Consider the following 14,452-nt stretch of genomic DNA (forward strand, 5'->3'; position numbering starts at 1 on the left):
TTTTAAAGAATGGGCTTTTTTTTTGAAAAGGAACGGACAGTTAAAACAAACAGAATAGAGAGTTCCAGGTAAAGATTGGAATGTACCCATGAGGGAAAAAAAGCAAATACAACGAATACGAGTTAATTTACATTTAAATAACTAAGAGAAAATGGAGAATTTTGTTAATCCAGAACGCAATATCTGCATAGCATCTACTTGATTTTACACTTTAAATCCATGCGTGATACACGTTATTACATACTTTACGCATAATTTTCACTCTTAACGTCAAAGCGTGAATCTAAACAACACATTTCCACATTTGATTTAAATTTCAGAAATATCAATTCTTCGGGGAAAAAATCAGTTTTTAGATCAAGGTACAGCTAATATCAAATCCAAAACTCAAGACACAGTTTGAACCGTAAACATCAAACTGATGCAGTTAATATTTCCTCAGAAAACAATTAATATTGAAACATATCCAGACTAAATTTGAATTTGTTTACCAGTATTTCTTTGGAAGTTCAGCTTATGGATAATTCAATATCAGAACAAAATTTGCACAAACACCATTACACTACTGCAGTCAATATAACCTCAAAAATTAAATTCAAATGAAATAATTCCATATTTGATTCGAATTTGATTATCTGCATTGGAAAAGAAATCCATTTTCGGGTCGGAGTTTGGCTAATATTGTCTTTTACTGTTACTTTTCGTTGTTTTCAGGTCCAATATCTCTCATTTCGTGCATCTTTTGGTTCACTGGGTTTTCTTTTTGTCATACGCTCTCCGTAGGAAAAAAAACATGTCTGCCTTTACATAATACAAGGCAAACTATAAATTGATTTTGAAGCATCACAAACTTGTCTGTAACTGTCCATCCTTAAGACAAAGACCTTTTGTTATTTTGCATCTGGGAACACAATGGCTGTGCACCACTACCTTACCTATGTCGACGTCTGTCCATTTTGTAATCATTGGATTTGTCATTGTAGAAGTGCTACACAACAAAATCAATTTTTAATACGATTTTGTACATTTTTATATAATTCTCAGAACAAAGAAAATCATGTTTAAAGTAGGAGAAAGGCCTCACACTGTCCATTCGTTCACAGAATGGACAGTTAGAGGCCTTTCTCCTTTACACAGACGTCACTATATACAGTTGAAGAGCTTCAAATATAGGCCTTTACCCATCACTCATGGCCATTAAGTATCTTTATCGTACCGACACCTACCGTGACGCGAGACCTCTGTTTTTAAAGTCTCATCCGAAAGATCGCAACTTTCACTTCACAGTGCCGAGCGCTTGGCCAAGGAGCAGTTGCTACCTACTAAATACTAAATAAAATAATCTGGGTCTGTCCATGAGATTTAAATACCTGCTAGAGTTATCTTAGAGAATTAATGTTCTTGACCTGAGACATTGACCAGCCCCTTTCCTATTCTTTTGGACTGAAACATCCCTTTTTCTATATATGAATATCAGCTTTTTAAGGATAAGAAGAACAAGCAGAATTTCGCACAACAGTAACACTTACACATATGTATTCATCGATAGCACAACGAAGGAATACAGAAGCAAATTCCTTATAAAATGGAGTAAGAAAACTTCAATTCTACTTTTAGTTAACGTGTTATGAAAATATAGTGACGTGATTAGTAACATCAATAACATTAGTAACATCAGTAAAATGATTGAAAATCTTAATATGAAAATATAGGTCCATGAAAAACTCAACACATCAAAAAAATTATATCAGATGAAGTTTTAATGCCCATGATAAGAAATCATGACGCCAACAAAACTTATCTGTGTGCATAAAAATTTTAAATAGAAAAAGAAATTTCAATACCTTTCCACTTATAGGATATAATCATGAACATATTTTTTAAATCTGTGAAATGCATGAAAAAAAAATCATTGTTTTTTTACAGAGCAAGTGGAAAATTTCGAATTGCTGCTTTTCAAGCGTAAAATTCCTAGCATTTGTAGTAACCATAATGCAATTTATTAAACTTAAAGCTGATTTTCGGTTTATGTCATGTTTGTACATGTACCTCATTTAACATGTAAATTTAGGATGACACCATTAAATATAATTTCATATGCAAGCAAGTTTTTCGAAGAAGAAAGTTTATTACATAACTGGGAAACTGAATTACTGATTGAAAAAGTCTGAATGATTTCTAGAGATAAACAAGACAAGGTTCATTTCCATTAATTTTGTACAGAAAACTGAAACGTAATATAACTTTTCTGTTTCCTATGCTTCCGTGAATGATTTATCTAATCCATTAACAGTCTCACTGTAGCCTCACTAAATCTCGTCAGAGCTACTTTGAACTCTTCGGGTATAATCATTTGTTGAACACCTAAAAACAAATTGGTTCCGAATACATTTGTAGGGTGAAACAAGTGAATCTGAGACTAGATTGAGCATACCAACGATAGTTTTCTTTTCTGACGTGCTAGAAAATGGCAAAATCCTACCAAATACTCAAGGCAAATATTTCGCATATCGGGCTGAATAAATTGGGCACGAAATCCCAAAGACATTTTTGAGAGAGCAGCATTTTTTGCCCTAAAAACTTACCCGAAACATAAAAAAAACATAAGTGAGGAAACATCACACACGCTACATGAGATATTTATGTTCAGTTCTGGGGGAAAAAGTACTGAAGTATCTAATAAGAAAAAGGCAAATAATGGCTGTCTTACAGTTATTATGAATAAGCATTTACTGATTCAATTCAAACATATATTAATAAAGGGTTTAGTAAATGTTGGTAAAAAGAAATCGGCTTTTAACAACATTGACATTATTTTGATTTTAACATTTTTTTTTTCAACAGAGCGACCAGAAAGATTTACATGCAAAAGTACAGCACGGAGACAAACAGTGAACAATGCGAGGAGAGATGATTGTAAATTTATAAAGATTTCCTTTATTGTTTTCGGATATCAACAACAGAGATAGGTTGGAATTTATATTTCAAATTATTATAACCCGGTTTTGCAAACTACAGATTTTGACATTTGGTTACTTCTTGTAAAATATAGACAAAATGACTGAAAAGTAACGAATTCTTATTTCTGCAGCTTTCCTCTCCGTAACAAAGATGAACAGTTTTCTGGGAACTGTATGAAATGTAAAAGTCAGGCAAAGTCGATCGCCAGCAGCATAATAGTTCGGTTGGGAGGACTCGTAGCTAAAGTTCAGGGGGCTCAGATTTTTATTCTGGTCTTCAATGTTACATATTCTCCCCCTGAGTTGCAAATAAAATTCCCCCAGGGCAAAAAATCTGGTGTTTTTGTCTTTGGGCTGAAGACATTACAGGTAATTTATTAAGGTAAGAAACTTTTCGCTTCGTATCTCATAGCATGCATTAAATTTGACAACCTGTTAAATGTCCTTATCGACATCGTAATGGTGATCTCATCATTTTTAGAGTGTAATGTTTTCAAAATATTTTTGAAATAAATTTCATGACTGTTAAAGGTAAAAGTGGTGTATATAATATCAACTTTTTGTAGGAAACTGATTCCTTTAAACCATTTATTTCAACTGAAAATGTTTGAGAATTAAGTTTAAGGATACTTTCAGTAGGACATCTACCCTACTCCAAGGGATACCAAACATAAGTTTTTTCCTCCTTGAAAAAGCAATTATACAGAGTTTATACAGGACCCGGGATAGAACAATATATTTTTGATTTTTTCTCACTAATTTTATGATATATCTTTAGAAAATAAAATAATAAATTGTACTGAAAATTTTATATTGCAAATGAGATATCAAACATAAGAAGCATTAATGTAGCATCTGCAGTTGTTAAGTATTTGTCCCACCTTGTTACTCCAGTGACTAGGTCTTCACAATAATTTAATTTTTTTATTTTAATATTTATTCATTTTACAATGGGATAATGTAAATTGACCTTCATTTACATCAGAAAGACTTTCATGAAAAAAATGCATTTTTTAAAAAGTGCATATATTATCCCCTCGCAACGCAGTTTGAGGGGATATAGAAAAGCGCTTACATGTTTGGGTGGGTAAGTTTGTCTTCGTGTGTGTAACGGAAAATTGTCCTTGTGTGCTTAACGAAAGTGACGTAATTTGCATCGAGACCGATGTCGAATGCTGCCTTGATTTATTGATATGCGAAGGGATATTGTCCACAAATTTATTGATGATACTTGTAGATTTTAAATTGCTATAATATTGAACAGAATTTTCGTTATATCACTTGTAAAATTTATATTTTTATGTATCATTTTGCATGACATACTGTTATATATAAGGAGAGAAACTAGTAAGTTGTAAAAGCTTTTTTCCAATCCTTTTGATTCATTCAATACAATATGTTCAAAACAAACAAGGGATGCTCGGTTTTGCGGTGCCCTTCTTTTGTCTACTATTTAATAAAAAACAAAAAAAATAATAGTGTTTTTTTTTTATTTCAAAGACAGGATAAAAATGAGTCGGACTCTCAACCCCCTGATCTTTTTATTACTGGTCCGATTTTCGATGAATTCGTGACTACTAACAATGTTTTGATGATACATGTTTATTTTAATAACAGAAAACTCACCGATATTTCAACTTAAAAGAGAGTTAGAAGATAATTCTTAGGTCGTTCTATGGATAAAGTAATTATCCACTGAGTCAATTCACCTTAGAATCGATTTATTCATAGGAACCGCCATGGATAGAAAGGAATTTTGCCATACGAGTTTCGGGTAGATTTTTTGCTGGAATAGTCCTAAAGTACAAAATATAAATCACCAGGTATATGATAAATCTTGGCTGTTGTGTTTTATTTGTACAAACATAGTTACAGAAATTTACTACATGGTTAAAGGATCTCCTACATGTATTTGATTTTTTTCACTTCGGTAGTGCCTAATTCGACAACAAAGAGGTTGTCTCCAGCGTCTACAAATAAACCAAATGGAGAAGCTAAGGGAATGTTATCAATGTAACAGAGGAATTCTCCGTCCTGATCTAGGATGTGGATACATTTGTTGTTGCAGTCTGATATCAGGATCTGACTCTGGCTGTCTGTTGCAATGCCAACTAGATCAAATGGTCCCGTGAATAAAGAGGCATGACCAATGTATCTAAATCGGAGTTGTCCATCCAGATTAACTACCACTACAGTGCATAACCCATAGTCAGCCGTGCAGATATCTAGATTCCTATTCTCACTGATGTATTTACATCCACTGAATGAATACAGAGGATGACCTTTATTATCAAACTGAATAGTTTGTTTCTCCGTGGAGCCAGAGTAACGGACAATTTCTGATTGTATATAATCATCATTGTTCATGGAAACCAGGAGGTCACCAGATGAGGTAGAACAGAGATTGTAAGGTAGCCACTCCTGTAGTCTGATTACTTCTTGTACCTGTTCATTCTCCACTATATTTACAGTTCTTGTACCAGAATCAGTGTAAACAAGATGTCCACTTCTTGTCACTGCTATGTCATTTGGTTTTTTCCCTGATTTGGTTTGGATTGACTTCAATAGTTTACTCTGGAGGTTGTAGAGGCTAATGATATTTTCCTCTCCACATATCCAAATTTCTTCATCATTGAGGCAGGTAACACTGTATAGCAAGTCTCTAAACCTCGTCTTTATGGTTGTGAGGAGTTCTGGTTTATCAAGAAGTGGTTTGCCTGAGGGAGGATATGATAGAGCTTCTGATGTATCCAATGTGTAACCATCTTCATCTGATGTAGTGGATAATGCTGACAGAGAACCAAACATTTGATTCAGCCTTTCTATGTTTATCGGACGAGATGAGAAAGTAAGTAACGAGACATTGACTTTAGGAGATATACTTCTGAACTCAGAAGTCCTAGATTTGTATGAAGAGGTTAAAGAGACATCATTGGAGTCCAGTATTTTCTTCAGTTCAAGAATACTCTGTCTTAGTTCAGAAAGTTTCCGCTTGATTTCAGTTTCCTGTTTATTTATAGCAGCCAGATGTTTAGTTTTCATAGCATCAATTTCAGTTTTTTGTTTGTTGACAATGATGTTTATTTCTCCATGCCAGTCTTCTCTTTGTTTGGTGATAGCTGATGTCAGTTTCTCGTAGTGTTCTTCCAAGGTTTCTTTTTCAGACTTTATATCTGATACAATTTCTTCATACGCAGGATAAATTTCTTTCTCTAGTTCTCTGAGGTCTTTTTCTAAATCTTTTGTTTTCAACCTAAGCTTTTTCTGAGCGTCAGTTATATTATGTCCTTTGTGTACACTAGAGAAGATGCATGTTGAACAGACAGGAATGTCACACTCCTCACGGTGAAGGTCACAATGTTTCTGTGTGTGGTTTAGACATTTTGGGTAGGGAGGATAAGAAGTTTGATGTTTATATGGTATAACCTTGTGTCTTTGGGATGAGTCTGAGAGATGACTTCCTACACAAGCCTTACACAGGCTAATCTGACAAAGTTCACAATGGCTCTGTAATGCAGCTGTTTGACACAGTTCACAGAGGAGAATGCCTTGGCCACTGTTCTGAGGGTCCATTCTCGGTATATTTGTCACATCACGAAGGTGGTGCTGTAAAAGAAATTATGGAGTATTATTTTTGCCATAGATCGGAACTTATACATGCAATGTAGATAGATAACAGGAGGCCACCCACACTTTGTACAAATTTTACGGGTGCTATTGCCATCGAAGCCCTACTTCCTATTCCAATCTGAAGACAGAAACTCACTGTACTAACTTCACTTATAAGAAATTAAATGAGGAAACCTTAAGAAGGCGTTCGGTCTTAGAGGAAACTTGGTACTCCGTATTTAGTACCTTGGAGCACGAATTCGATCAACAAGTGCAAAGAAATGTCTCTCTACAGAATTTCGTTTGACACCTGAATCCCGTGATCCCCCGCGAGGCCTGTACTCATGCTGCACACTTGCACTGTGAGGAAGGAGACATGCAATACGTGAGCGTCTGTTCCTTATATCCTAGTATATAGGCACTGAACGCTCTACAAGAATTATTAAATTCAATACCCCATGATCAGGGATTAAGGCGGGGCTCTAATAATTACAAAATGAAATTACATCAGTTCTTCTCTTCCCTTTATATTTAGCCGATAAACTATAAAAAGTAAGCGCATTGATATGATCAGCAAGAGTGCTTCTATCAAAAAGTGTGAAATTCCTGGCCCTTGGGTTCGGAATTCTGGTGTTAAGGAGAGGATCTTTCGGTCATATATATTGAAAATGCAATAATGTTTTGAAAATCTTCTCCGCTCCTGCAATTTATGTCCCGATCACACACGCTTTTTAATGACAGTAACTGTTGTAAATTTTACATGTATGTAAAGTTTACTCTTGGTTTGCAAAGGTAATATTTTAGATGCGTTCACATGCACTCTCAAAATGTATGCAAATCAGAATAAAGCTAGCAATTCCAAAGTTTTAGCAAATACTTGTATAGGCTTACTATATGCTCTTTAACTTTATGTTATTTTCATGCACTAAGAACATTGTAGTTACGTGTTTTAATGCCATTGAACAATTGACTTAATTAACAACAGAAAATAAATATTCTTTTTAATATTAAAAAAAATTTCACTTTTATTGAAATCGATAAAGCTATATTTATAGATAGACAATTTCATTATTTCTATACGTGTGTAAATTTTGCTACGTGTTCACTTGAATGAAAATACATCAGGAGTTAAGGATGATATGCCACATTTGCGAAAAAATAAACTTTCAAAACGAGCATTTTTCTTTCAATTGAAGGAATGGTCAACATCCTATCTTCAACTTTGTAGATCTGTAATTTACGAAAGAACATAAAATAAAAGTATGCATTGATGAAGTTCGAATGTGTTTTCATAGACGGGGTCATCACGATTTCCTGTATCTCTGTACAATAATGAAGACGCCCTCAAATTTTATGATAGTCAGCGCATGTTTGTCCATTGTTCTCCGTTGAACAATAGTTGTATATTTGCATTAATAAAGTTGAGTTAAAAGGAGATTAGTGAACAAACACGGGCTCACTGTTAAAAAAAAACGAAAACACTGCTTTTTCTTACATTTGAATATTATAATTTAGCACTTAATTTCTTACCTCAGGTAACCTTCTGAATACTAAATTCTGTCACGTGGCTTGTAGTTGTTAGGGCCTTGTTTTAATACTAAACTGAGTCTGTCTACCTTATCAATACAAAGGGCTCACAGGCGGTTGTGACCGATTGTCAGGGCAACCTTATCCCCCCCTCCCCCCGACACCTGATCCCATATCTAGAGATTTTCAGGTGTCCGTGCTCTATGACCTGTTTACAGATTTATATTGTTTGAAGTTTTTTTTAGATCGATCACCTATTTCATCAGTACTGGATTCCAAAAAATCTTACATTCAGAGATATGTTGCAGGGTCCAATAAATGTTCAACCAAGTCCATATCCTTAATCCTAACCAAACTGCTTTGAAGGAGAAACTTCAAAATTCTCAATTCTCTAAAATGTTCAAACATCAAAAGCATCAAAAACGCTTTATATAGCAATTCGTCATATTAGATTAAAGTGCAGGATTTTTAGCATCATAGACAACTACTTCCTCACTAAAAATGTAAATTTTCCAATCGTGTATTTTTTTCCTCTACAAAATTACATACAAGTATATATAGTCGACATGTTTTAAAGGGCCGTCTAGGGAAGTTTAAAAGTGGTCCATTAAGTCAGATGACCTCTAACTTCCTTTTGTCCCTTGAAAAAGTCAATTAATTCTATCAATATACTAACCAAATATCATTGAAGTTAAATTTGACAAAAATCACAGAATAAAATAAGACAAGTTTCACTATCAGCTTATCATGTAAAAGCATATTAAATCATGTGCATTTATCATGTTTGTTACTAAATAGAAGCAACAATTTTAATCTTTCTTAAATTACTCCATTATGGTTTTGCGCTTGTTTCTGTGGACAGATGTCAGTTTAAAAATCACATACAATCATCAAAGAGAACTTGGAGCTGAACAAACTCTTGTAATTGGCAAGATACAAAGTAAACACTTACTTATATGTGTGTTTTACTAATTTCCGTTCTTAAACTGACATTGTAATTCTACTGTAAGACACTTTGTTATGAAAACAGACCTCGTATCTTATTTGTTTAATTCTGTTTTATATATTTAAGGTAGACCGTAGAATCGAAGTTTTTAATTATCCAAGCCAATAAGAGACAGTTAATAATCATCACAGTTGATTAAACAATTTCAAGCGATAGAATCGCCGCCGGTATTGGAAGAAAGAGCTGCATTTAACAGTGTTAATAATTTGTGTATAAATTTGAGTAGCCACGCGCCGCTTCCACGATTGGCCGTTTATTCCAGTTCAAATACATGTATAAAGGATAAATATAGAGGAATTAAAACTTGCCTGTGGTCGAGAGTGGTCGTTGATTTCAGGTGGTCTCTGAAACAATTCTGACTTTACTCTGAAATTGATACTAAAAAGATGCTGAGTTACTCATTGACAATCGCTATGTATTCTTTAGAGACCATGACTTTCAACAAACAATAAACAAAAAAATTTCGCTTGACTGTGATTGTGCACATTCATTGACCGATCTGATTTTTTTTTTTTTTTTGTATTCTTAGATTCAGAATTTATTTAAGAAAAAAAACCTCTCCCTCTCCATTAGAAGAAGAAAAATCTTTCAGTTTCAACTCAATATCTGGATATATTGACGACGTTTTATCAATTTACAATAGTTACTATCATTTATATTTTTGTTCGACATATCCCAATGCTTACTTAAAAGAGGGGTCTATGATGTAATTTTAATGCTATTTCAAGAATTTAGTTTAATATAAGTTAAATTTGGACTATTTTTCTCTCGATTTTTACATTTCCTCCGTTTTTCACAATAGACTCCAAAATTTTTAATCTAAAAAGTAATTCAGCATCAACCAAAATTATTTCGACGTACAAAATAACTGTACGTTTACACTGTATCGAAATCTCTGATTCCATATTTTCAGTACTATCACTTTGTAAATTTTTCATTTACCAGGGAGAGGTAAATGTAAAATTTACATGATATTATGCATTTACCTGTTAAATTCAAAATTTACAACTTGATTGCATTGTATATTCTTTGAAAAAGGAAATTGAAAACTTTGTTTTAGAAAACCTTCTGACACAAAAATGTTTCTATTTTCCTAACTAAATGTTTTTGTATGGAATTTAAACTTGTATTTTTATTAAAGAAATTATTAAAAATTAAGTCCTATATAAACCCGTCCTTAACTAAGTTTCCCTTTTTTTGTTGAGCAGTCCAAAATCTATTTTGTTGAAGTAGCTGGTGAGATGCTGAAATCCTATGGCATTTTTAATTTTGCATTACAGCTAAGATACAAGTCAACAGGTTGTGTCTAATTTCCATTCATTGGTGTCCGACAGTGGCCGAGTTTATACCGCATTGCGGGTATATGAAATTTACATCGCATTAAATTTTTACTTAAACAGGAGCAAAGCAAATACTAAACCAAAAGTCATCCAAAGATTTGTATTAAACGGATTGTTATAGGTATAATAAAACATTTTCCCATCGCCCCAAGCCACTGTCCGGAGTCCGCAGATAGCCCCCTCCCTCCCCCGAATGGAAGAGGACTTCCGAACTGCGGTCTAAACTATTGCCTAACGGCCTTAGACAAACCGTTTGGTTCTTGGGTCTGATAAAATGCTTTTAGCCCTCGAACCTAGACAATAATGTATAATACTGCCATTCAGAAAACGAATACAAAGGAAATTTCTCAATCTTTCATTTATCTGTCTGAAAACAAAATAAAAACAGTTACTCTTTAAGTACTTGTGGAACATTCCAAATATCTTATTAGATTCCTTAATTTCCACAAGTTCAACAAAATTAAAGTGTATTTTCTGATATTTTTGTATTTAAGAATAAGACATTCTCATGGAAATCATCATATAGATATACTTATCTCCCTTTCTGTCTCAAAATAAGACAATCAGCTTTATTCTTTAGAATCTTAAATAATTTTCTTAGAAGTTTTGACTATTTTTTATTTAAAAATATGGATACATTACCCAATCAGTGGTCTAAACACAATGGCTCATCTTCGAATCAAAATGGTGACATTAACGTATTGTAAGGAATAAAATACTCCGGTTTGAGACTCTTAAATTTAAAGGCAACGTCAATTGAATTAGGACCTATTGAACTCATTGGAAATTTTATAAATCTTTTTAGTTTATAGTTTCCCTGTTAATATTTAATGGCCAATCCGGAAAATAAAAGCTTTATCACATGCAGTTCAACAAAATGAAATGATTGTTCTGATTGTCTCAGAATGGGATGGAATTGAATCCAGCAGTGGTTCAAATGAGAATCGTAAGAGCAGAGCTTCAAAACAGCTAATTTTCGATTTTATGATAAGAAACTTTTTAAATTGAACAAGCCTTTTGATCCACAAACTTTAATTGCATAGAGGAATCAAGGTATTACATTCATAAAAATAAATATTTCGAAATAAAAGAAAAACTTAATGAAAGTACATATGAACACATTCGATGTGAGAAAATTTTTACCTTAAAAGTTATCTAAAGCTCTGATACAGGGGAGGTTCTGAACTGGAATCTAGATGTGAGAATTTAACAACCCTCTTCAATCAAATACGTCACGGAAACAATTTATATAATTATTATGAGGGCTAAGTAGATCGCAAATTGAACATGAGTTGTGCTCGGAGAATTATTCTACTTAATATTTAGCAGAAACAATGTTTGCATAATTATTCTAAGCAATGAGCCGCTTCTCCATACATTTTAAAATCTATGATTTCTGTATTTGGATTAAGGTTCTGTGGTTGGGCTAAGCTGATCATAAATCAGAAATGCATAACAAAGCATATATATATATATATATATATATATATATATATATATTCTTCTTTACATGTAGTGGACACATAAATATATTTATAGAATGCCTTTACCAGTGTTGTAATGCATGTGTCATCGTGAAAGGAAAACAGAATCAGAGTGTCTCATTAATTTATTGATTGATTGAATGTTGTTGTTTTACGTCCCATTCGAGAATTTTTTCCTCATATAAAGACGTCAGTATATACAGCTGAAGTGCTTCAATTTTAGGCCTTTACCCGGAATTCAGGTACATTAAGCATTGAGAAATCTTTATCGTGCCAACGCTTACCTTGACACGTTACCTCGATTTTTAAGGTCTCTTCCGAAAGATCGCAACTTTCATTTCAAAGTGTTGAGAGCTCGGCGAAGAAGCAATTGCTACCTTCATTGTATCGACTAAAGTCTGTCGCGACCGGGGCTTTACCCAACACCTTCCGATCACGACTAAGCTACCATGACGGTCGAGTGGGTTTTTGGGTCAAAAATAAAATAGAAACTCCTGAGTTCACTTTTCTCAAGTATTATTATTATATTACTAAATACTAAAATTAACGTTAACAGCAAATAATCTGATCCAGACCATGTGATTTAAATACCAGCTAGAGTTATCTTAGGGAATTTATATTCTTGACATTAGACATGGACCAGCCTCTTTCCTATTTTGGGGATTGACACACACCTTTTCCTATCTATCTATCTATCTATCTATCTATCTATATATATATATATATATATAGAGAGAGAGAGAGAGAGAGAGAGAGAGAGAGAGAAGTGGTGTAAATCAGATGTGAATTTTTAAAAATTCATATGAACTTTTAGAAAATTTGAAATTACAAAATTTTACCAAAATCAATAACATCAAAACGTACGACTTTTCAAAATTTTATACAATTATTCCTCAAGATAAATTAAAGTCCAGGATTTCTAAACTGATAGCCAGCTGCTTTTGTTAATGAAAATGGAACTCGTGAATTAACTTACTTTGTCATTAGTCAATTTCAAAATTATTTTGTTAAAAAAAAACATTCTGATTGTACACTGATTGTACACACATGTACTCCGAAGTTGAGATTAAAAAGATGCTTGTATGTCTGATTGGCAATATTCATAAAGTTTTTTTTGCAAATCAAGTCTTCCATCAATGAAATATATGGCGATATCGAACAGTTTTCAAGCTCAAAAGTCCATTAAACAATACAAATTTTGAAGAAGAGCAAACACAGACCTCTTAAACATCAGAGGTGGGATCAGGAGCCATGGAGGAGTGAGCATCCCCTGCCGACCGGTCACATCCGCAATGTGCACCTTGTCATGTTCGGGGAATAATGGAAAAAATCGTCGACAATTCAGTGTGTAAAAAATGGCCAAACAATTAGTATGAAATACGTCAGTCAGCATTTGACTTAATGATAGATTGCATTTGCTGACAAAGTCATTGTATCGACCATAGAACTTACGAAATGACGACTTTAAACGAGACTGCTGTTATTCCTGTTTCATAAACTTGTTTGTCAATAACTTACCTCGTTTTAGAAATTGTTCATACGTAGAGCATGCTCTTGCGTATCGAATCAACTGAGAGATATAAACCCCGTATGCAGGTGATGAAGGTATATTGCTGCATAAGTGAGATCAGTTGGCGATTGAAAAGTTATTTCATCACGTTTATCATAAAGCTTGATTGTTAGAATACCATTTAAGTTTTTTTCTAGTAAAATATCCAAATTCCTATGAAACAAATGTGTCAGACTCTGTGATATCTTTTATTTCAAGCTCACCGGGATATATCGTATCGACATAAGAATGGAAGTAACCATCGTTAATTGACAATATGTCGTCGATATATCAAAAAGTATAGTTCGAGGCCACAACAAGTGTTTTCTTCTTTTCACGTATAAGTTGGATATGTCGGAATTTCAAGGGTACCAATTTCTCCTTGTTATTAGCAGACGAATTTTTGTATCAATATGAAGCAGAATTTATTCAAAGACTTACACATGTGAAGAAACACTTGCTGTGGCCTTCAACTGGACATTTAGATTTATAGACGACGATAATTAATAAACAATAGTTACTTCCATTCATATGTCGACTCGATATATCCCAGAGAACTTGAAATACAAGATACCACAGAGTCTGACACATCTGTTACATATTTCCATATTTTACTAGAAAAAGACGGTAACCTAACAGCAAAACTTTATGATGAAAGTGATGACATCATCTTTTCTATCGTCAACGTCCCTTATTTATTTAGCAAAATACCCTTGTCACATGCATATGGAGTGACTCCGAGTTGATTCGTTACGCTAGAGCATGCTCTACTTAACAATTTCTAAAACGAGTCAATCTATTGACAAACAAGTTGATGAAACAAGAATATCAACAGTCTCGTTTAAAGTCAACATTTCGCAAATTCTAAGGTCGATACAATGGCCTTGTCAGCAAATACAATGTTGACTGACGTTTTTTATACAAATTGTTAGGCCACTCTTTTACTGAATTGTCTAAGGATTTTTCCATTTGCCCGA

The 14,452-nt window shown here is 33.6% G+C and overlaps 1 protein-coding gene across 1 annotated transcript; it reads right to left on the reverse strand.

The window, feature by feature from the left end:
• Window positions 1–4,862: 4,862 nt before the first annotated feature.
• LOC133196895 (uncharacterized) lies at window positions 4,863–6,533 on the reverse strand. The gene has a single exon (XM_061332742.1). The coding sequence runs from the start codon at window positions 6,531–6,533 to the stop codon at window positions 4,863–4,865; it is 1,671 nt and encodes a 556-aa protein (XP_061188726.1).
• Between the last annotated feature and the right edge of the window lie 7,919 nt (window positions 6,534–14,452).

The sequence above is a fragment of the Saccostrea echinata genome, unplaced genomic scaffold (genome assembly GCF_033153115.1).
Source record: "Saccostrea echinata isolate AGI-Se365-2 ecotype Australia unplaced genomic scaffold, CSIRO_AGI_Sech_v1 ptg000030l, whole genome shotgun sequence".
Classification (NCBI taxonomy): domain Eukaryota; kingdom Metazoa; phylum Mollusca; class Bivalvia; order Ostreida; family Ostreidae; genus Saccostrea; species Saccostrea echinata.